Source organism: Scophthalmus maximus, chromosome 10 (genome assembly GCF_022379125.1).
Source record: "Scophthalmus maximus strain ysfricsl-2021 chromosome 10, ASM2237912v1, whole genome shotgun sequence".
Lineage (NCBI taxonomy): Eukaryota > Metazoa > Chordata > Actinopteri > Pleuronectiformes > Scophthalmidae > Scophthalmus > Scophthalmus maximus.
Window position 1 is genome coordinate 24,295,281 of NC_061524.1, and position 22,146 is coordinate 24,317,426.

General features: G+C 39.8%; 1 protein-coding gene across 4 annotated transcripts in view; it reads left to right on the top strand.

The window, feature by feature from the left end:
• Positions 1 to 22,114, top strand: part of rgs17 (regulator of G protein signaling 17) — a 28,076-nt gene extending 5,962 nt beyond the window's left edge. The window contains exons 1-6 of one of the 4 annotated variants that reach the window (XR_004784623.2): positions 7,860 to 8,000; positions 8,335 to 8,465; positions 13,178 to 13,252; positions 13,360 to 13,591; positions 13,818 to 14,441; positions 14,853 to 22,114. Coding sequence is in view for 3 of the 4 variants with exons in the window: in XM_035605908.2 (XP_035461801.1) it covers positions 7,938 to 8,000; positions 8,335 to 8,465; positions 13,178 to 13,252; positions 13,360 to 13,591; positions 13,818 to 14,006 (690 nt within the window). In the remaining variant the exon portion in view is untranslated. The other 3 variants (XM_035605909.2, XM_035605908.2, XM_035605910.2) reach the window with 3 other exon arrangements.
• The last annotated feature ends 32 nt before the right edge of the window (positions 22,115 to 22,146 follow it).

Here is a 22,146-nt window from a genome sequence, read left to right on the forward strand (position 1 = left end):
GAGTTGGCTGTTTCGGGGCTCTTTCTCGGCCCAAACGCCCTCGTCCTTTCAGCTCATCCAGTTGTCTGTGTTTTTTTATAAAACCCGTCAATCACTGACGATCTGACGTGATGACACGCCATGACAGTCATGCTTGTGTTGTATTCAATGATTCTGACCGTGACCCGGACAGACATCGGCCCGTTTTATCCTGGGTGGAATTTATTGCTCTCTCAAAATCATTTGAGTTTATTTTTTGGGGATGTTTTAATGTATTGCATCGCTGGCCGGATCAAACGATCTTGCGGGCTGTATATAGTATGGCACGGAGGCCTGAGGTTCCCCACCCCTGGTCTAAGAGATGTCAGAAAACAGTGAAAAATGTCTAGTGACAGTTTTCCAGAGCTTATTGAAAAGTCTTCAAATGAGTAGCATCTGAAGGGCAATGCATTGTAGCTACTATATATACACTATATATACTATATTTCTCCTGCTGGAGTTTTATAATGATACTCCATTTTTAGACGACATAAAAGATCTCTAACTTAGTGTTTGGAACTGTTGCTTCAGTGTAAAGCTTTGTGCAGCATTGATCAGGTCCAAAAGTTAATAATGTGGAGATACCCCTCCCAAGTAATATTCCTACCAAGTTTGGTGATAATCCATCCATCTCTTTTTGAGAGTAATCCATAGATATTCAGTTTTTGATGGATTATATAAAATGCAAAAGAAACACATCCTCACTTTTTGAAAACCTAAAACAATGTAGAAATAACATAACTGTGTGACTGATGAACAGAGTGATTGACCCATTACTTGACTGCTCAACCAATCGTGTCAGCCCCTAAATCTGTGTTCCTTACAAAGTGTGTTCACCAGAGAGAGCTGACAAGGTTGTTTTTTCAGCTCTGCTCAGTACATAAGGTAGTCACAGTTCTGGTTGCACAAAAAATTCATGGGGTTCATGACAAAAAAAATCTATCGTTTCAAAAAATGATATCAGCTTTAAACATGCAGTACAGTCTGAGCTATAGATTATTATTATTATATTATATTATTATACTATTATAGTAGTTGAGTATTTAGTGAATCGAAAATCAGGTTTCATTGTGTGTGTGTGTATGCATGACAATGAAAGCGGTGGCTATGTTTCCGCACTATTGTCTTTACAGCTAAACCGCTGCACTTTGATTTTACTAGACTCTGATATTATTTAGAGTGTAAAACCTGTTATTTTTTTCTCTGTCTTTTTCAGATGCTGTACTTTAACTACTTTAACTCTAAAGTCCATAAATGACCCTTTCACCAAGATCCAAGGGAGCTTAGGAGGCGACAGCGAGAAACACAATAGCAGCGAGAGGAAAAAGGAGAGGAAGCATAACGCTTCACCTCAGCTGTCGTGTCCCTGTCTGTGCCAGTTGGTCAGGGATGGTGAGAACAGGAACTTCTCTTCTCTGTGGTGAAAAGAACCTGCTTGCCTTGCCCCGCACCTCCAGCAAGCCAAACAGACGCCCAGACAGTGCACCAGTGGCCCCGTCAACCAGCCTGCCAACGTCCAGCAACCTATTACCTCACGCCATGACTGCTCTGTCTGACCTGTTTTCAGAAACTCACTAATTCATGGTAAGTTTGACTTCTGTCTGGTACGATTGTGATTGCTGTTGATAATGGTGTCCAAAGAAGACATTATAGCTCCAAGTTTACTTCATTTAAATGAGAGGGCTTGTGTTTAAAATTATTTAAAATGAAATGCTTTATGTCACAATGATTCTTGATTCTAGTTGATTCTTTTTTTGTTTTTTTCCATTTAAAAATAGGCAAATGTTTTAAAAACAAGCATAAATAATAAAATGATCATTCATCAAAGCAAATTTATAGGAGAAGGTGATGGAGAAGTGATTACATTATGGTTTTTAATGTTGTTGAGGCATTTTGTACACACACACACAATGGGGGTGAAAACAATACCCTGCTTCCAGCCATGCCAGTGCAGGGTGAACGGCTCCGTTTACATCTCTTGCAACAAAAAATAACCCAGATGATAATAATACATTAATAACTGTTACGGTTATGTTTAATTCCTTCAGCCGGATGCTTTTTTTTGCTGGTTATAGTTTCCACTGTTACTCAGGTTGTTCAACTGCTTGCCATTTCCACTACCTGGGGAAAGCTACCAATAGTCACCACGAAAAAACATGAGCACTTTCCTCTTTCTGTTTATGGCTGTGCAGTGACAGACTTGGGGTGGATTGGGGTTGTCCTTCCTATCGTCTTTTCCAATCTACTATTCCTTGACCTCAATGGAAATGTCATGAGGTCAAGGAAAGGTGAAAAAGAGGACTGATAGGACTTAGGAAAATCCCACAGCACTGCTCAGAGAATCTGACTCCACTTTCACAATACTACGTCGTTATGCGACGGCGTATGTTATTGATGACGTGCGTCTCTTCTGGGTCATATTCAGACTCTTCTTCTACTTCGGATTTAATCGTTTAAGTTCGTGCATGGCGCGTCATGTTAAATATCGCTGCCGCAATGAATTGTGGGCTGTCTATTTCTTCTTTCCTTTCGCATAGGAAGGTCCAGTGTACCCTATTCTAAAGGAGGTAGGAAAGGAAGCGTTGAAGCTCTTTTTCTATGCATTTAGAGAATCCGAACAGCTCTTATCATGGCTGCCGATGAAATACTTCCTGGTCACTATAAGATTTAGAGAACTTACTAAGCAAATTTGACAATTCCACAGCACTCATACTTTTTCTTTGTGCCATAAGAATCACATAATGAAGTGGGTTCATAGGGAATCAATCTAAACGTGGCCTGCAGCGGCACGTCAATATAATTGATTACCCAACTTTTGATACTATGGTCTTTAATAAATTAGCCCTGGGGCCCGTTTAATATCGGGTTTCTGTTGCCATCCATGGATAAGATGGAGCCCAATCTCCAAAAAATGAATCATTCAGAAGCGGCGGTCAAAATTCCAGTAGCCACTTACCGCTGCTGCTGAATGCATGTTAGGGAACCCCTGAACTTTGCTCTGCTTCACTTTATCAGCATGAAATACACATGGCACATGGCACAAATAATGTTCAGATGTTGTGCTTTGGATTATTAATTTCTTTTTTTGCTTCATCTGCATTATTACATGGAGGATATTCATGCTTCCTTTTTTAGGCAAAAATGTAAGTTACTTTGACCCAGAAACATGTATACTGATAATAACTCTGCTGAAATCGGTTGCTGTACCTTGAGATACCAGTATAGAGTTTGAAATTGTTGCATAGATTTCTTTTTGAAATATGTCACTGATTTTATTTTGTGTGAATTTTTTTACATTTTTATTTAGTAATACATGCCCTTTTTGCATTATTTGCACTATATGTTTTTATGTTGAGATTTGAAATTTTTAGTTGTAAGTATTCTTATAAGAAAATGCTTGAGATTGAAAAATTAATCAAAGATTTTATTGGTAAATTAACCAAAGGATTTATCGACTAAACAGAAAATAATGGTTATATTAATCAAAAAAATGAATGATAGATTTTTCGATAAAAACATAATCCATATCTTCAGCCATTACATCGTGCAATCAACTTTCACTTAATGATGATGAGTTAAGCAAAATACGTGTCTATTAATCCTTAAACACTCTCTCAACTCAACCCCTGGTTTATAACCTGATGGTGAAGCAAGGTTGAGGCCTCAAAGAGGAGTGAGGATGACTGAAGTGCTGAAAGCATTTGATGCCCTATATTTTATGCTAGTTTTTGCCTCCACAAGTGATTTATAAATTATTTCTGAATTAAACAAAATGTGTAAAAAGGGAATACTTCAAAACCACAGCATTTATGACGGATCTTGTCACTCTCTTTTTCATCATCTCTTTTCCTGTTTCTTCCCTCTCATCTCATTGCATTTGTTTTTCCACTCCATATTTGCATGTCGTGTCAATGCGGCCTCCTTCTCTGGGCTAAGAACAAAGCTGTACGCTCACTGTCGTTTGCATCTAGCTGCCTGTTTTTCCACGGATGCTGCCTCGTCGCTGAATAACTGATGGCCACTCCACTGGTCAGGCAACGGCATTTGCATATCAGGCAGGTCGTCTTAGCCTTACATGCAATATATCATCATTTAAATTGAACATTTGTCTATGCAGAGTAAAGCGTGCGAGAAACAAGAGAGAAGGCTCTGTTATTACTGAAGCGCAGTTATTTTTTATATGGTTTTTTAAGTGTTTGATGAGGAGTTAAATTTGAACCATGATGTTACAGGTAAGCAATGTTTTTCATTAGCTGTACCTTTGATTCCTAGACAAGACTGCGGTTAATTATTACCTTTTTCACAGAGAATCCCTTGGCAAAATTAAACTTAACTGCCCTAAATTGCTAGTTCTGACATAGACAACAATACAATATCCTCTTCTTTGCCAAACTTTGTCATGTTTCCTGTTGTAAATGTTGGCTTTTGGACTAGTTGGGAGAAAGCTGTTGTAGTCTAACCTTATTGCGGAGAGGGAGTTTTTCCTGCCAATGTAGCCCCTAAGAAGCCCAGACATTATGGTGCACATGATGGCATACTATGTGCAGGTCATTGCTACAAAAATTAGCATTGCCTGATTGGGATATATATACAGTGCGTGCAGGATATATATCGCCCCTCTGATGCTTTTCATTTACGATTGAAAAGCAATATGTTTGCCCTTAAAGGCTACTGGCACATTGACCTTCAAAGTCTCTGTTAAAGTAGAGGAAAACCCCAGGCAAAGACCAGCACACGATTGTCTAAGTCAAACCATACTTAAATACAGTACCAGTGTTTCCTCTAGGGGCAAGCCCCCCCCCCCCCCCCCCCCCCAAAATATAATGAAACAAAAACAAACAAAAAAACCAAAATTAAATGTTGTGCAAGTGTAGTAAACCTGCTGTCAGAAGAATATCAATAGAAAATAACTTTACATGGTGAATGTTCTTTAAATCTGTTAAATCTATCAAACTTAACTTAAGCTTGTTAAATCTACCTTAGTCTCGCTGTGTCTGTCCTAGGGTCGAGTATCGTTTGAAATTTATAGATTTGGATTCTACTTATCAATACCGGTACTTATTCCAAATCTTTCCTGTCACAAGCCATTAGACTGAACAACACCTCACCTCTGTCTGACAGAGACACACTGGACTCTATGTTTAACGCACATCCAGCACATTTTCACCTGAATGTCATCTTTTTATGCACATTACCGGTAATTGATTACACACTTGCACTAATATTATGTACATTCTTTATATTTATATTCCTCATACTTGTATAGTTTTGCAGGTCTTATATATTTTAAATTTGTATTTCTCATATTTTTCAGCAGGAGACTTGATTAGGGTTGCTGCAGGTGCAGAGAAATAACTGACGCATTCAAGTGTTATGGGAAGTTTTGCTCAACACTGAACCATCCAGGTTTGCAGTAGCTCAAGCAACATATTTTTTTAGAACTTTTTCTCTGAGGCTTGCACTCAGTAAATCTATAGAACTTCTTAATGGAACCCATTGTTAACCTCCTCCACTCTACAAAATGGCTAAACTGACAAACTGAAATGGAATTGGTAGAAAAAGAAAAAGTTTTTAGAGCTACAACGATTAGTAGTGTAAATGACTTGGTCAATAAACTGAAAAATTAATGAGATACTAATTTAATAGAAGAATTCAATCATTTCAGTAACTTTTCAAGCTCTGGTTATATGACAGTTAATCAAATATGTAATCATTTTCAACATTTCATTAACTAAACAATTGATGAATTAATGGAGAAGGTAATTGGTGGGTTAATTGGTCGCTTTGTAAAGTATTCTGGGTAATTGAGATTGATTCTTAGTTTGTTAAATCTCATCTATTCTGAGCATAGAAATCCAAAACCATCTGTATGGTTACAGTAGAAACTACAAGGGATATGTGGTAAAAATTGTGATATTCTTGATTTTGGATGAACTGAGCCTTTAACATTGCCTTTACTTTTCTCATAGCTTCCTGCAAATCCAAGAACTGTCTCTGTTGTGCGACAGAGCCAGAGAAACCTGGACTGAAACTAATATTTATTTTCATTTTATGTTTTTTTTAATCATTTAGTCTTTCAATTATTTGAAACCCAATGGCAACAGTTTACTCAAAAGTAGACAAACAGAAGATTCAACCATCAAATAATGTATTTATTTTTTACAGCGCGGCTCTATGGATGCAGTGTCGGTCTGTGGGCCAGTTGGTCTCCTGCTTTGGTCCTGACTGAATGCATGGGCATAAAATTGGGTCACATTAACATTTTTTTTGTCTCTAGTGTAGAGCCCAACTAATATGGATTTGTGGGGGCTGATGCCAAAACAGGGAAATAAAAATTTCCAATTCCAACTTTTTGGCTGATACATATAGTCCCACTTTACCTTAAAAATGACTGGAATTATTCTCGTACCAAAGTGTGACACCTGAACAAAACAGTTTAGGAATGATTAGCCTATTACTAATCAGTAAAAGTAGCCAGTTAGGGGGTCCAGCAGAGTCGCCAAGTCTTCTTCTTATAAGAGACTTTGGGCTTCATTCTTTTATTAAAGTCAATTGGAAAAATTATGGGTTTCGTTTTGTGGGGGTTGTTTTGATAAATAGAGTTGCTTTTTAGAAAGTAATGTCAACCAACTCTATTTTTTTTTAGGGTCACTATTTTCCCTAATGCATTGACAAAATATACATTTTTAATAATATTAGTTTTATGATATAAATCGTCCTCTCACAAATCCCCAGGTGGAACCTTCCCTCATTGGAGAAAAATCAATGTCCTGTCAAATGCACACAGTTAATGGACAATGTTTCTTAGATGTCGAACTGTAAATGTGAAGATGAAAATGAAAAACCATATTATCATCACTATGTTGTTGCTGCTGTACATTTCCCTATATGCAAATTTAAAGAATGCACAACTGGGTGCATGTATTATTTCCTGCATATATAGATAACTATGTATTGTTTTTATTTTATTTTATATATTTTCCTATTCTATTCAATTTAATCACTTTAGGTTTTGTGTGTGGAGCATAAAGGGACAACTACTTTCAATTTGTTGTGGAAGCCTCATTTTTCTCACAAATTTATGATTATTATCTTCAAAAAAATTTATAATGACCCTAATACGCTGTCATATTTCTTTTTTTATTGCTGTTATAAAAAAAACAAGCATAACATACTCTTATATTGATAGTTACATATGGTTCTACAAATGTATATTATTATAAATATGCGGCTATGTTGTGCGCTCCCCTTAGTGCTCCTGTCCTTTTTTACTGTTCCGTCTCTTTTCCATCTATATCGTTAAGCTATATTAATGTCATGCTTGTTTTAGAAGCTGCGGGTTATGTTTGGCTGTAAAAGACCACATTTGGTGCCTCTGGGACATTCTAATGCCAATATATCTTCATATGGACGAAGCTTGATTATTGCATATTTTATTGAGTTCTTCCACGTGATCATAAACATATAGTGAATTATTATGAAGGAGAATTAAGAATGACAAAATTAAGAATTAACTTTCACTTTGTTCCACACAAAGTAGGAGAAAATGACCCAGTGACTCTTTTGGGGTAACCCCGCCTGCAATCTGAGAATCTCCACGTGTCTTGTGAAGGGGCGTGACATTTCCTACACGTCATGAAATCGGTTTACCCATCACAACAGACTGGGCCAGCTGGCCAATCAGAGCAGACTGGGGTTTATCAGGAGGAGGGGCTAATAGAAATCCAGGCGTTTTAGACAGATGGTGACAAGAGGAGCTGCAGAAACGGACACATCAAAGCATCAGCAGGAACCCCATCAGCCAACAGCAGCAGGTTACATCATGTGATGATGATGTCACCACAGGGTCACTATATAAAAGAAATACCATATAGTTAAAGTATTTGTGGTGTGGCACTCCTTTGATCCTATGTCTTCAAATGGATATTGCTTGTTCTAAGGACACAGAAAGGGGGAATGTGGAAAGAACTGACTGGGTTAACGTGAGTGTGGATGTGTGCGTGAATCAGTGTCTGTAGTGCACAAGTGTGTGACCATGAAGGCGATGTGTGGACTCTTTTGCTCTTGTCTGTGGACTTATATGTCTGTCAAGGCCAAGTGAAAGACTTGGCTCAGTGCCAGAAACCCTAGTTCCATATGAGGGAGGGAATCCTCACACACACACACACACACACACACACACACAGCAGCTTGTACCTTTCACCCTCAAATGAAATATATTCCTAGTTATACTGGGGACCAAATTTATAGTTATGTTATGATCCATTTGAAGTGCGTTTAATTGTGTTTATTTTTCCCCTTAAATCCATTGTGAAGCCCCGGAGTGTGAGTGGAGTGGAGATGAGAAAAAGGCAGGCGGCACACATCGAGGCCCAACCCCAGGCCCCTGGACAGCCCCGACCCAACACCTGCTGCCTCTGCTGGTGTGGCTGCTGCAAGTGTCTCTGGTAAGAACATATAATTAAACTATACTTTACTCTCCATATGTTTTATTGATCTAAGCGCATGGTGTAAGTGTGTTTTAGGGCATGTCCACATCCACTCAGAAGTGGTAAAAAAAAAAAAAAGGTTGTTAAGCCAGGTGCATGGTTCAAAAGTGTTCTACTCTGTATCTAAAATGATAATGAGTGTGTTTTGGGCATAACATGCACTGAACTGAAGAGTGCTATCTCCCATTCCCTGTAAAAGCCTAGTGCCTCGCGTGCATTGCATTTTGCTATTATAAAGAGTAGATTTGCCAGGTTGTAGAGATGACACTTCTCTGCAGATGTCATTTGCAAAGTGAAAGTGCAGACTACCTGTGTGTGACATGCAGAGTGTACGACTATCTTGATAATGCGCACTTAAAATGGCAGTGAAGTACTGTCCAACTGACTTCAGAACAGTTTTTGTTGGTCAAAAGAACTATTGCTGTCTGTTGCCTCATGATAACAATGCGCCAACAATGTACCTGACCACATCTCGTTTTAAGACCAAAACGCCCATGGGCACTCAGATGGGAGTGTCTTTTCTGTTTTAAACAATAGACAGGAAAACCACAACTGCGTTGCTCTGAAACTAGCAAAGACACTTGTGTCACGTTTGGATCCAGGTGTAAGATAGGTCCCCTTCTCTGCTGAGCCAGATATCATAAACTAAAAGCAAAGTCATAGGCTGTAGCATCTGTGTGGCGTGGAGCCATCTGGTGACTTTAAGCTTAATTGGAGATTAATTGGAAACGTACTTGTGAAGCTCTGGCTCCAGGTGGTCGGAAGCTTCTGTAGATCAGCTCCAAAGCAATGTATGAATTAAACACCCTAACAACCTAAAATATGATAGAGAGATTCTGTAAGTATGAAATTATCAGAAAGTCAGATGACTTAATGAGAATCAGTTATTTCTTCTTTGTTTATTCATTTTAGTACTGTTATAGTGATAAAACAAGAAAAGCCAGTGGATCTTTATTCAATTCACAACTTAATATTTTGTAAATGGAAAAAAACCCACAAGTACCTGAAACAACAAACACTTGTTCCTGCTTTTAACATGTTGCTTAATCTGTGTAACACTGAAGTTGAGCTGCTCCCTAGAAAATCTACTTAGTCTTTATTAGGGCTGAACGATTAATTGCATTTGCGATAATATCGCAATATGATAAAACGCTATTTTTTCTAACCGGACGCGATTACACGGGTCACGTGATGCGCGAGCGAATGGAGCTCTCGGTGCCAAGAACAAGCATCAGTCACGCTGCACTAACTGCTGCGCAATGGCCTCAAGCTCGACAGAACAGTCGGAAACTGATACAGTGGACACTTTAGTCTCGAAGAGGAACACCACGACTATTCCCTCGATAAAGAGACAGACTGCTAACAGAGAGAGAGCTCTCTCCCTTTCTCCTCTTCAACACATCTCGCCCTCTGTCAGTGTGTGCGCGCGTGTGTGTGCTAATTATAATCACAAATCAAATCTCAATTGCAATATCTGTTAGAAAAATTGCAATTCGATATTTTCCCCAAATGGTTCAGCCCTAGTCTTTATACTGAAACAGAGCTGGTGCCTGATCCAACTGCTCTACAAAGCACCATAAAGCCAATTGGATTTATGTCGACCAAAATGATAAATTTTCCTCTAAGGGACCTTAGACCCAGGTTCAGATAAAGAAAACTGTGAGTTCCCTAAACACAACATCAACTCCGTGCTGGATCAACTGACAGACCATCTGAGAGTGTTGTCAGGACCTATATGTTATTGCTGTTGTGTTATGGTTTTTTTCTTTTGTCTCATCTTGGTCTTGGACAGTGTTGGGGTGATATTAATTTGTAACAATGGATCCGTTGGCTTCATGACCAGCTTGTGTGATAGACCAGATGGTGTTCTTGGATACTATAAATGGGGGGTTCTTCTTTACTGTATGCCAACAATACTGAGGGACATTTATTTTAAATGTTAAATGGACCATATTTATATAGAGATTTTCTAGTTTTGAAAGCACTCTACAGGACAAGTCACATTCATTCAACGCTGCTACTTTCTGAGCCTTTTCAGCAATTAAGGGTAAAGTTTCTTGCCCAAGGACACAATGGCTTGCGGACTAGTGGAGACGGGTCAGTGGACGACCGTCTCTACCTCCTGAGCCGCAGCTGCCCCATCACAAGTGACATGCTTTCTTTTCAGCATTAATGCATTTAATGGCAACTGAGGCAGTGGCTAGGTTTCTTCTAAACAGCGTGTGGGATTTATACAGACTTCAACCCACAGTCTTTAGTTCACACCACCACGCAGCTGAGATGAGATAGGTGGCGTGGTACATAGCAGAAGGCCAGGAAAGTTCAAATCTTTTTATTGAGGCATGATGGTCGTCCAGATTAGAGCCAGGTGTTATTTGTCAAGGTATTTTCTTTAACCCTAACCCTGTGTTAATGGTAGGATGGCCACATAGTTTCCATTGTTTGAGCTTTAGCGCAGTGGATCCGAAGTTTAACTATGGGTGTTTTGTTATTCTGTTTGCTTTCAGCTTTGAAGAAATACCTCAGCGAATGGATTGTATATTTCATCACTTTAAAACAATTATAGATAAATATATGAATTACATCTCATTACATTGACATTATTCTGTTAAACTCCGCAATTTGAATTGTTTTATAATTTAAAATGTATTCCTGTAGGCCCACCTGCTAATATTCGTTGCACAGTGGCTGGGCGACCACACAACTCCCAAATATAACAAATATTAGATGCTGTTTCTAGTAAAATTGTGGACTTTCATTTCTGGATCTGTGAAAGCAGAACTTCCTTCTTGATCTCGAAAGTTCTTCTCTTTACTCTTTGGTGCCATTTTCATGAATGAACTCCTCCTGACATGGGGCAGGAAGCGAAGCCTTATATGGTATTATTAGGGCGTTGATTATGCTAATGTGCTATCCTCGTGCACTTTCACCCAAATACACACAGGTGGCATTCAACTTCTTTACAAAGGTCATTTACACACTTTTCTGAAGTTAGAAGCGTTCACTGAATCCAACATGGCATGTTCATACAAACTTACTGTACAAACACATTCAAGAGAAACTAAGGATTTTCTTAATCAGCTAAGTCTTGTTTCAGACCAGACTGAAGTCAGAAAACCCAAAACAAAGAAGAAGGAAAGATCAGGTGTGGTAAACTTGAGTATTTGCAACTAAATGATAAATATCCAGCTCCAGCTTCTCAAAATGTGAATATTTGCTGCTTCTCTTTGTCCTTATCTAAGATTGTAAACTGATCAGGTCAAAACTGTGGTGGATGTTTTGTTGGAACATTTCAGAAACCAAAAGATTTGTAAATGAATTCAGGAAATAATGGACTGCTTTGATTTCAACCTTCCCCAACATTTTCAAACTAAAAAGCATACAACCAACACACCAAAAAATGTGCTGCACCTCGGTGTCCCTGAGCAAGGCACCAAAAGCAGTAACTGCTCCTTACAGCTGCCTCACTGTGGCCACACTCTTGGAGAGACGAGTGAATGAAACATTGTTCTCAGGCAGTGAATGGTGAATGTGCTGCTGCTTGCTTCCGCAAGCAGCCACCACTTCTTCTGAAGTGGACTGGGCCCGTAGTGAGTGCTCCGTGTGTTTTTCAATCAAGTGCTGGTGTCTGTGTCTCCAGACTGAGCCTGGAAAATAGTTTCAGTCCCCTATGAGTTTATTTATTTGAGTGTGAAGGCTGGGAGGGATAATGTGCCTTTTCATCGCATGTTTTCTATAACACAGCTGGGATCTTTGTATGAGTTGCATGTTAATCACTGAACGCTCCCTGTTATCTATCACGCCCAGTCAAGTGGTAGAGATCTGTGAGTGTCTGAATCTCAGGGGATCTATCTCGTCTGCCGCTGTGGTAAAGTTGTAGCGACTGAGGGTGAGTGTGTATGAAAGTGTAACACACTCCAACCCTCCAACCCCTCTTCACCCACCCTCACACAGGGCCCTTATCTGGGGTGCCTTCTATTTCCACCCACAGATCACATGCAAAACAGCTGTGAAGAACAGCCTGTATATTTAGCTGTATTGTGAGGGTGCCCGGGGGCTGTGGCTAGCTTAGCCTGCACAATGGGGACTTTGACAAGAGACAGCAAGAGGAAGTTAAGATCTTTCATGGTGGGACAAAAATAGACAGCTCAGTGTGTGTTGCATTGTGGACTCTGCAAGCGTGACCGAGCGGCGATAGACAAAGAGGCTACCGTGTGTGATTCCAGAGTTTACATAAAGACTTTCACTGAAGCTTTTTTGTTTCATCCAATATGAATATGCAGTAACATATACGGGAGATCATTTTTGCCGGTGGAAGCTCAACCGGATGCTTCCGAGTGCGATTAACAGTTAAATGAGATGAACGTGAGTAAAAATAGAATTGGTTGATTCATTTGCCCGTAATTTTCTGTTTCAACTGTTTAATCAATTGGGCTACAAAATTTCGGATAACTGCCAGTGACTATGGTGTGAAGAGCGAATGTAGGAGCAGTCCACTTATGATCAGATCAAGTAAGATGCATGTTAATGCCAGGTGATCCCATGATTCTTGCACTTTTTGGGTAATGTCTTGATGTCAATGTCATGATTAAATGCACTTATTGCTTTGGACAAAAGCGTCAGCTAAATGAATAACGTAATGTAACAAAATTATGTTTTCTCCAATCAAGGAATGACGACAGGATGGAGAGGAGTGAACGACAGACCTGCACCAAGATGGATAGTATTGAAGCTGCAGAAGAACAGTGAGTCAGGTCTTGCACGTTTGTGTCAGTATGATTGTATGTCTGTCTGCCTCTGTCAGTCTCACACGTGCACATCTTCATTTTTTTCTTTCAATGTCCGGCTGTAGACACCCCAGTCTAGACGAGGTGCTGTCATGGGCACGGAGCTTTGAGATGATGCTGCGCTCGTTGGAGGGCCGGGAGATCTTCCGGGAGTTCCTGCGCTCGGAGTACAGTGAGGACAACCTGCTCTTCTGGTTGGCCTGTGATGAGCTGAAGAAGGAGACAAATCCCTCCATGGTGGATGAGAAGGCCAGGATCATATATGAAGACTACGTGTCCATATTATCACCTAAAGAGGTACGACTGAATTTGTACAATTAAAAATGTGCTCCTTCGAGGGGAACATGCCCCCGGACCCCCCTAGAGTGGCTGAAATCCAGCCCCCATAATCTCTCAAAATCCTATGGGAAACACTGAATCTGAATCACTTTGGTAATGTTTGATGTCTTAGCAAAGCCAGTAGCACAATAACAAATAAGCCACTGTATTGGATAAATGTATTACTATATTTCCCTCATCCCAGGTGAGTCTGGACTCACGGGTCAGAGAAGGAATAAACCTGACCCTGGCCGAGCCCAGCAACCTGATGTATGAGGAGGCCCAACTCCAGATCTACACCCTGATGCACCGGGACTCCTATCCCCGTTTCCTCAACTCCTCCGTTTACAGAGACCTCCTGGCCAGCAGGAGGCGCACCTGCCTCGACACCTAGACTCCGCCACCGTCCCTCATTGCCATCGTACACCAACGAGACTACTACTTAAACTTCAAATACTACTATGGTGCCAGAAGTCGGGGTTGGAAAATCTCTCCCTCTTTTTTGAATGAAAAGACTGAATGACATCCAAGATAGCTGGTTGTTTTTTTTTTTTATTTATATTTTTAAGCAATTTATATCCAGTTCTCCACTGGAGCCAGGTCGGCCTTTGCTGGTTGGTTATTGGTCAATTCAAGACCTTTAATGCTGGCCAGTGATTGTTTTGCTAGCAATCTGTGCTGTTTGTTTCGGTTGACTGGCCAACCTACATGTCAGCTGTCGGTTGAAGTGGCCTACGTGTTGGCCAGCTGTTGGTTTCCTGTGGACAAGGACTCTTCAGGCGGCGGGGACAGGAGGAGAGAGAGGAAGAGAGACACGCCAACTGTTCCTGTACTGTAATATTTAGACCTCACACTTTCTAGCCTCACTTTCAATGTTGTCTCTCTTTGATCATTCTCTATCAGTTTTTTTTTTGTTTTTTTTTAACTCAGTCCTATTCCTCAGATATGTTTGATTTGGGTTTTTATTTTCTTTCCTATCCAAACAGGACACCTAGCGGGGGGGGGGGGGGGGGGGGGGGGGGTTCTGCCCATTTAACCAGTAGAAACACAGGCTCTGCATGTAACTCTCTCTCTACAGTAGCTTGACGATGTAAGCCGCAGACTGCAACTGTTTTTGAATATTGAGATGTATTAAGACAGGGGACCTGTCTCTCTCTTGTCTGGATGTCTGTGTTCAGTGAAGGGAAAAAGTACATTTCTGCCAATTTTAAGCTTACTTCAGTTTTCTTTTAATTCGAAGATTTGATGGCTTCTGCAGACAAGGCAGCAGCAGCAGCACCTACCCGTCCCTCCGTCCGTCCATCCATCCATCCATCCATCCATCCATCCATCCAAGCACTTTCCTTCTTTAGGATTCTTTAACTGGGAGAAGTAAGGGCTAGAATTGTGGTTGGGCAGCTACATGTATTATTCTTACTCATGAACTTCAGACAAAAAATCTCTCCACTGAGAAAATCACAATGCCTTTACTCGTAAGAAAAGGCAGCACAAGTGCTGCTGGAGTTTTTGCTGGAAAGCACCCACAGTTTGTCCGACAGTCCCCACCTCCCATCATTTTTTTCCTCCCCCGTCCTCCCTCAAACTCATTCCATCGCAGCCTGACAAGTACTGGTGCCCAATGGGGGGGGCAGGGATGCCACTGGAGAAAATCAAAAGAAAGAAAAGTTTAACGCTAGTGTTTCACAATGAATTGAGCATTTAGGAAAACTGGTTATGCTTGGAGAACATGAGCAGAAGCAGCCCTGACCTTTGTCTGTAAGGCGCTAGCTTTAGAAGCTTTAGGCAATATGGCAGTCCTTTAAGTTGGACATCCAATATCGCATTGCAGATTCGTGAACCAGGTGCCAAACATGATGTCAGAGATGATGTAGATATCAGGTTTGACTTGTCACCAGGCTGCAGAGTGTCGGTCCTGTCTGATCGTCCAGCGGATGAAGTTGTGAAAGTGTAGGGTCCTCCTTCAGGTAGCTGCTGCCTCAACACACTCGACACTTGATATATTTTTTTTTAACCAGAGCTCATGAGAAGGGTTGGTGTAATAATGCTAACATGCTTGCCTTTTCTAAAAGTTTAACTGGGTTTCAGCATGCTGTAGGCAAGCAGTTAGCATGCTTGTGCTAACCATGCTAATCCCCCATGTCACTGCCAGCCCTCACACACGCTGGTTTGTTTTTCTAATCTGACTTTGACAGCATGCGATGATAATGTGTGTGTATGGTTAATTTACAAAAAAAACTTTGAAAAAAATGTCGCCAAATGTTGCCAAATGTCCCATTAACATTTTCAGTATATAAAAAGGACATTTTGTTTTTTGACGATGTGAACATTTGAACATGAACTTTGTTCCTGGCAGGTGGACGTGCAGTAGAAAGTGCATGAGTGCAGTATATGCTTCTTTCTTTTTTTTTATTAACCGGGCCTCCAGTTACATTTCTATGATATGATATATATCATGTGATGGACAGCTGAAGTCCTGGTTCAGTGGTTAGTGCAGTCTTTTAGTGTAAATGAAAACCGTGCCACTCCTCACTGATACATGTGGGCGTCCATGTTGCCACCTCCATTAACTACCTGAAGTTCACGTGCCAAGTTTGATCAAAATTAAATTCAACAGTAGACGATGCGGGAAGTCTAGAAGACTATTGAAGTGCAATTGGTTGTAAAGTCGTCAGTGGTAATAGATCAGGGTTTATTTGAAGCTTTGCTCCACTATGTTACATTGGTTTTGAATTATCGTATATAAACTACGACACCTTTCAGTATCCCGATACTGAAAGAGCTTTAATTCCCTTATTCCGTTAATCAAGAAACTTTCTCCCTTCAGTAAGTTTTACTAAAGTAAGTTTTACTAATGTAAGTAGTAAGTTTTACTAAAGGAATTGAATACAGAAACTGATAATTGAATTTATCTTTAGAAAAGGATGTACGTAGGAGTCTCTGGAATCGTAGGATTTTGAGTTTCCCTCTGGACTTTTTTCCCCCCACTTGCAGTTGCATTTGTAGATGAAGCTTCCAGGTCAAAACCAAGCTAACAAATGTATACAGAAGTTTTCTGTCATGACGTTGTGGTTATAAATCAGTAAAACTGACAATTAACTAATAATCAGCCAACAGTTTTGCAATGTTCCTTATTTGAAAATATACTATATTTATTTTAACATTTGGCAATACAGAACTCCCATTCAGACTACAATAATATCCATAAGGGCTTCATTGATATTGCTTAGCTGCTTTGACGCAGAGCTGTACACCCATGCGCCCAGTTGATCAGAAGCAGAGGAATACAGTGTAAATAACCAATTCTTATACTAAGGATCCAATTTCATACTGACTCCCTGAGGCAAGTTATAAGTACCAGGAAGCATTTAGATGTTTGCAATTGAACAACTCTGCCTGACACTCATGAAGCTAACAGACCGTCACATCCCTCCGTGGCACAGCTCAGCTATGTTTCCTCGTCGCCGAGTCTATACTAGTAATTAACATGAGAATGTTTCACCAGGAACCAGATAAGCAACTTGTGGTGCAATGAAACCAAGTTTACATTTATAAATTGTGAAATGTGTGTACCTTAACTAAATACTCGTTACAGTGGGGAGCCAAGTGTCCCCAGTGTGAGCAGAGGGGTCAATAGGTTTTAGGGTGTCACCCCTCCCTGCCCAGTGCTAACGGACAGTCATGCGTTCTAACCAGGGGGAGGGGCGGTTTACAGGGAGGACAGCCACAGCAGGAAACCAGCTTTTCCGCTCATGTCCTTTCTTCTTAATTCATTGTGACTTTTACACAGTGGGGAAAAGTACACGGTTGTTTATTTTTAATAATTGAAATTCAAATGTGGATTTTTCAAGCAATGATGATGATGATGTGAAGTGATGTAGTGTCGTCACTGAGTTTCGATTTTTTTCTTTCAATTTCAAAGGGGTTCCAAGCGAGTGGGTTTTTTGAAACGTGGCTGTTGGTTTTGTGGACTTGAAAAGGAAAAGAGTGAGAGCTGACGTGTGCTGATGGGACACAGGGGGTTTGCAAAGCTTTGGCCTTACTGACACGTTTTATTTTTCCTTTGTATTAAAAAAAACAAAAAAAAAACGACAACAAACGTCTCCGTAGGCTTTTCACTACCTCTCATGTTGGTTAATTTATTTCACATCTAGTTGTCAATGTACAAGTTGTTTTTACATCTACTTGAAGCCTAACACTGTAAACAAAAATGTGCACAGAAAAATGACTATGTATATGACCAGAGGGGTTACAGAGAGCGTGGCCTAGTTAACTTTTTTTGATTTTATGTATGTTTGTTTTTAGTTGTGTTGAGCTGAACTAGATTTTGCATCTCTATAAAGAATTCAGGAATCCACTGTCTAAGGGCTAATCCCATTTTTGCCTATGCAAATCTGTTACTGTGGGTGAGTTGGGAAAGGGCGAGCAACCGCACCTTTCACCTGTGTTAGATGGACCATGGTTTACATTGCCCTTTGCTGATATTCTTCAATCTTATTCAGCAAAAATGTACACTTATTTTTGTTTCTATATGAATATTATATATATAAATATATATAAAGTAACAAGTAATATACAGAGAAAATAGTTTATGCCTTCGTGATGATAAAAAAAGAAACCTTGCTGAAAACAAATAAATGTATTGTTGTCTGACATTATGTGGCTGTGTGCTGGAGTTTTGGTAAGATGATAGACGACTGGAATTCAGCTGACCGTTAAGCAACAGACTGTCAGGAAAAACTCTCATTATTCATTGTTCAATGCTAGTAGCTGATCCTGTGAAGTATTTCATAATTGTGGGGGGGAGCAACCACATCATGACTTTCTGTGACAAATATTGTTATCCAGCCCCAGCCTGTGATCTGAACAAGGTGTTTGGGTCATCTAGGACTTGTTCTTGTCATTGTTCATCGTAATGTTAGGTCATTTATAAAGCAAGACTATGTAACCTTCGCTAGACAAAGACCATTGTTGCAACAGATGACAGTTAATAGATAAGATGTGTAAAAGTAGCACACGTAGAGAACAGTCAAATCATAAAGTAACACTGGTGACTTAGACCAGACAGGACCAAGTAAGGCTGCAACACCAAAACAATTGAGTGCATTGAATTGAGAAAAGGTCCGTTGTACTGCTTATGAATGCAACTTTACTTTTGCTGGACTGTGTTTTTTCTCCATGCAAAAGTTACATAGTCTCACTTTGAAGGGCTGAGTTGGAGCAAACCTGGACGCCAGCTGAGATATTAATGTCTGCCTGTGTGTGCACTGTCCATACGCAAGTCACGTTTCATAACCAGTGATTCGTGAATGAAATGTACGAATTATTCCACCCGCCATGAAATAATTAACATTTTTTAAATTTTTGTCAGGGGACACTGAACAGCGGTTGTGAATTTGTAATCAGATGAGTACAGCAACATGTCATCAGCAAACAGCAGCAACTTTGCGATCTATTCCCCGACTTCTTGTTCCTTCTGTAGCCACATCCAGTCAGACTTTCACTGTGTGAATAGCAGCGTCGATGCGAAACACTTCAGTAGAAGTGTGCTTTCTTTCCATTTTTTGTAATTACTAAATATTGCAGAAATGTCAAATGTGAAAAAAGTATAAATTGCTTTCAAGACCAAGCATTCAGCTCTTATGAGCCACTTTTGCTCCAGGTTGAGGTATGATTAAAAGCTAAAAAACTTTATTTGGACATAATTTTAGCTCCTGAAGTCTAACGGATGTGAGAAAACGCAAGTTAATGTTGTATAGAGGTTTCCCACAATTCCTCGTGGCTAAGGGAAGACGGGTTTATCCACTGATGTTGGTTTGAAACTGCCCGAGTATGTGTTCCCTCAGTTGGATTTGGTGCCTCTTCACACTTCACGTCAGACTTCAAGATCTCTCTTTGCCTCGCTGTCTGTCACCTCTTCTCTCTCGGGCTCTCTCTTCCTCTGTCTGGAACATCACAAACAACAATTAATTTAAGTCGGAGCAGAGACAGCCCCGCTTTGCAGCAAAAATCGCACTGATGTTTGTTCCTCCTACACGTGAACACCGACTCCCTCATATCGTCTCTCTTTTACCTCTTCCAGAGGTGTTTGTGATACTTTGGGAAAAAAGATTATATTTGTGCAGGCACAGGTTGAAGTTGGCTTTCAGCTGATTTTAGGCAATCACTCTTCTCTTTATTGATTTAGATGCCTAAGCCTCGTGGTTTCTGTCACGCCTGTGAAGATAGATCACTGTTGTTGAGAGATGATCTGCAGGTGAAAATAAAAACAATTTTACTGTCACTTTGGGCAAGAAAAGTGATATTTTTTTCTATTCAGCATGCTTTTTGCTAAATAAATGAAATAATTCAGTTATTTGCTATAAACAATACTGTATGAGTATGTATTCGAGTACTGCAGTATGCAGACTATTAAAAATATTAGAAACTCTTTTGAGAGGTTCATATTTTTTCCCCCCGAGTATGTTTCACTAATATTGAAGGTTATGGGAACTTAATTCTTTATTTGAGTGTCTCGTGATTTATCAGAATGACTAAAGGACCCTCTTTGTATTAACAAATATAGACCTTGGTTGGTTATTTCCACATGCATGAATTGCAGAGCAATTTTATCCGGACGGTGCCAGTGCAGGGGCTTTTCGTTCAAGGATTTTGGTCAGTCGAGCTAAATTTTTCACTATTCTGCTTCAAGAACATTTGATGATGACAGAGATCCTGACTTTTATTTACATCGAGGCAGGCGGTTTATCATTGTGACCACCTATGGTCAAAAGTCAGCGAGTGACGTGTATTTTTCTCGCAGGGCCTTATCCTGAAATTACGAGGCAGATGTGACACTTTGTTCCGATTTAAAATGCTGAGATGGTCAAATGAAAGCAGGGCTTCAAATGGCAGCCAGTAAGAGAGAGCTCTTGTGCAACGTCCTACAAACATCGCAGAGCACTGTGTACATTAACCTACAGGGATATGATGGCTTTTTATCATGACCTTTGAATTTTATCAAAGGGAACTGATCATCAGTCCTCGTGTCCAAAGCTCCCCGAGATGGAGGAATTCCCTCAGTTGTAGCATTGAACGGACTTTCTCACTGGTCTGACCTTACTGATGAAACGCCATCCTCTGTTGCAGTGTAGCAGTGGGAACTCCTCTCACCGAGCCTCGTCCTACAACTGGACAGACAGATTCAAGACGGCTAATGGAAAAATTAACAGCACTGAGCGTTTAGGAATTTGTGAGCAACATGGAATGATGTTGGTATTGGTAAACCTCTGCATGACAGTACAGTACAGATGTGTCATTTAGTTTTCACAGGGGACAGACGGTAGAATCGAGATTCAATATTTATTTACATCGAGTTAAGACAAATGTGAAGTTGTTCTGGTCAATACATTTACACTAGCAGTGTGATACTGTGGTTAACTGTGATGGTGTGGAGAATATTTAGACATTTTTTGAAAATACACATCTTTACTTTTGCTCAATGCCACTCTCATATGTGAACTGTATGGAGCTACAACTTCTCGCAGCTAGGACTGGCTAGATAAGACTATCTCGTATCCTGGCACTGTCCGACTAAAGCCATTCATTTTATCTTGTTTAATACATTCAAAAGTGTAAAAATAACAATTCATGGTTAGTTTTTGGGGTACGATTATTCCATGGCAAGATAACCCCTAATGGCTCCAGTTTCATGTGAATCGTATAGGTTGAGATGGTATAGATTTTCAAATATAACTCTTGACAAGCAAAGCAAATGAATGTATTTGCAAAATAATCACCCCCAAAATTTAAAAATGTAAATCATTGAGCGACATAAAATTTCAAAACACAGGGAAAAGGAAAAAGCACAGTTGAATTTGCCTGACACGGCGATCAATGCAACTCTCCCAGCAAGTTCAACAATGAATCTTTGGTGGATACAATATGCCAAAGTTATAATCAAACTTTTGTTTCAAATGTAAAGGCGTCAAAGGAATTGTCGGAATATGAAATCATGTTTCTTAGACATTTTGTCACTTGTCTTTTCACTTTGCTGTCATAGGTTTGTGTCATGTCTCTGAATCGTGCACATACAGTATGATCTACTTCACAGACAACCAACAGACCCGAAGGCTTTGTAAACATGTTTGACGTGTGACCGATGTGGAATAGCAACGATATCAGATCCAACTGAATTTGTACCTGTGTGACAAAAGAAGTTATTCACTGTTTTTTAATTTGTTTTGAACTGTTTTAATTCATTTTAACAAGAGGTGCATTTCAGTCGTAGTTTTTTTTTTACTTTTATTTTATCTCAAAAGACAGAAAAAAATGTGTTGTCCATCGGCCTTTGACTTCACGTTAACAATGTGTTCAAGTGTGGTACATTTTGATCGACGGTTCAGTCTTGCATTAAGAGAAAAAAACTCCAATCTACAGTTACTGCCCTTGAATATCTGTAATTTAAATAGTGCTGCTAGAGAAATCTAAATGTTACAACTTAAAATAAACAATTAATAGATTTTTGCCAAACGTTGACTGTGTCTTTCTTTGACTGT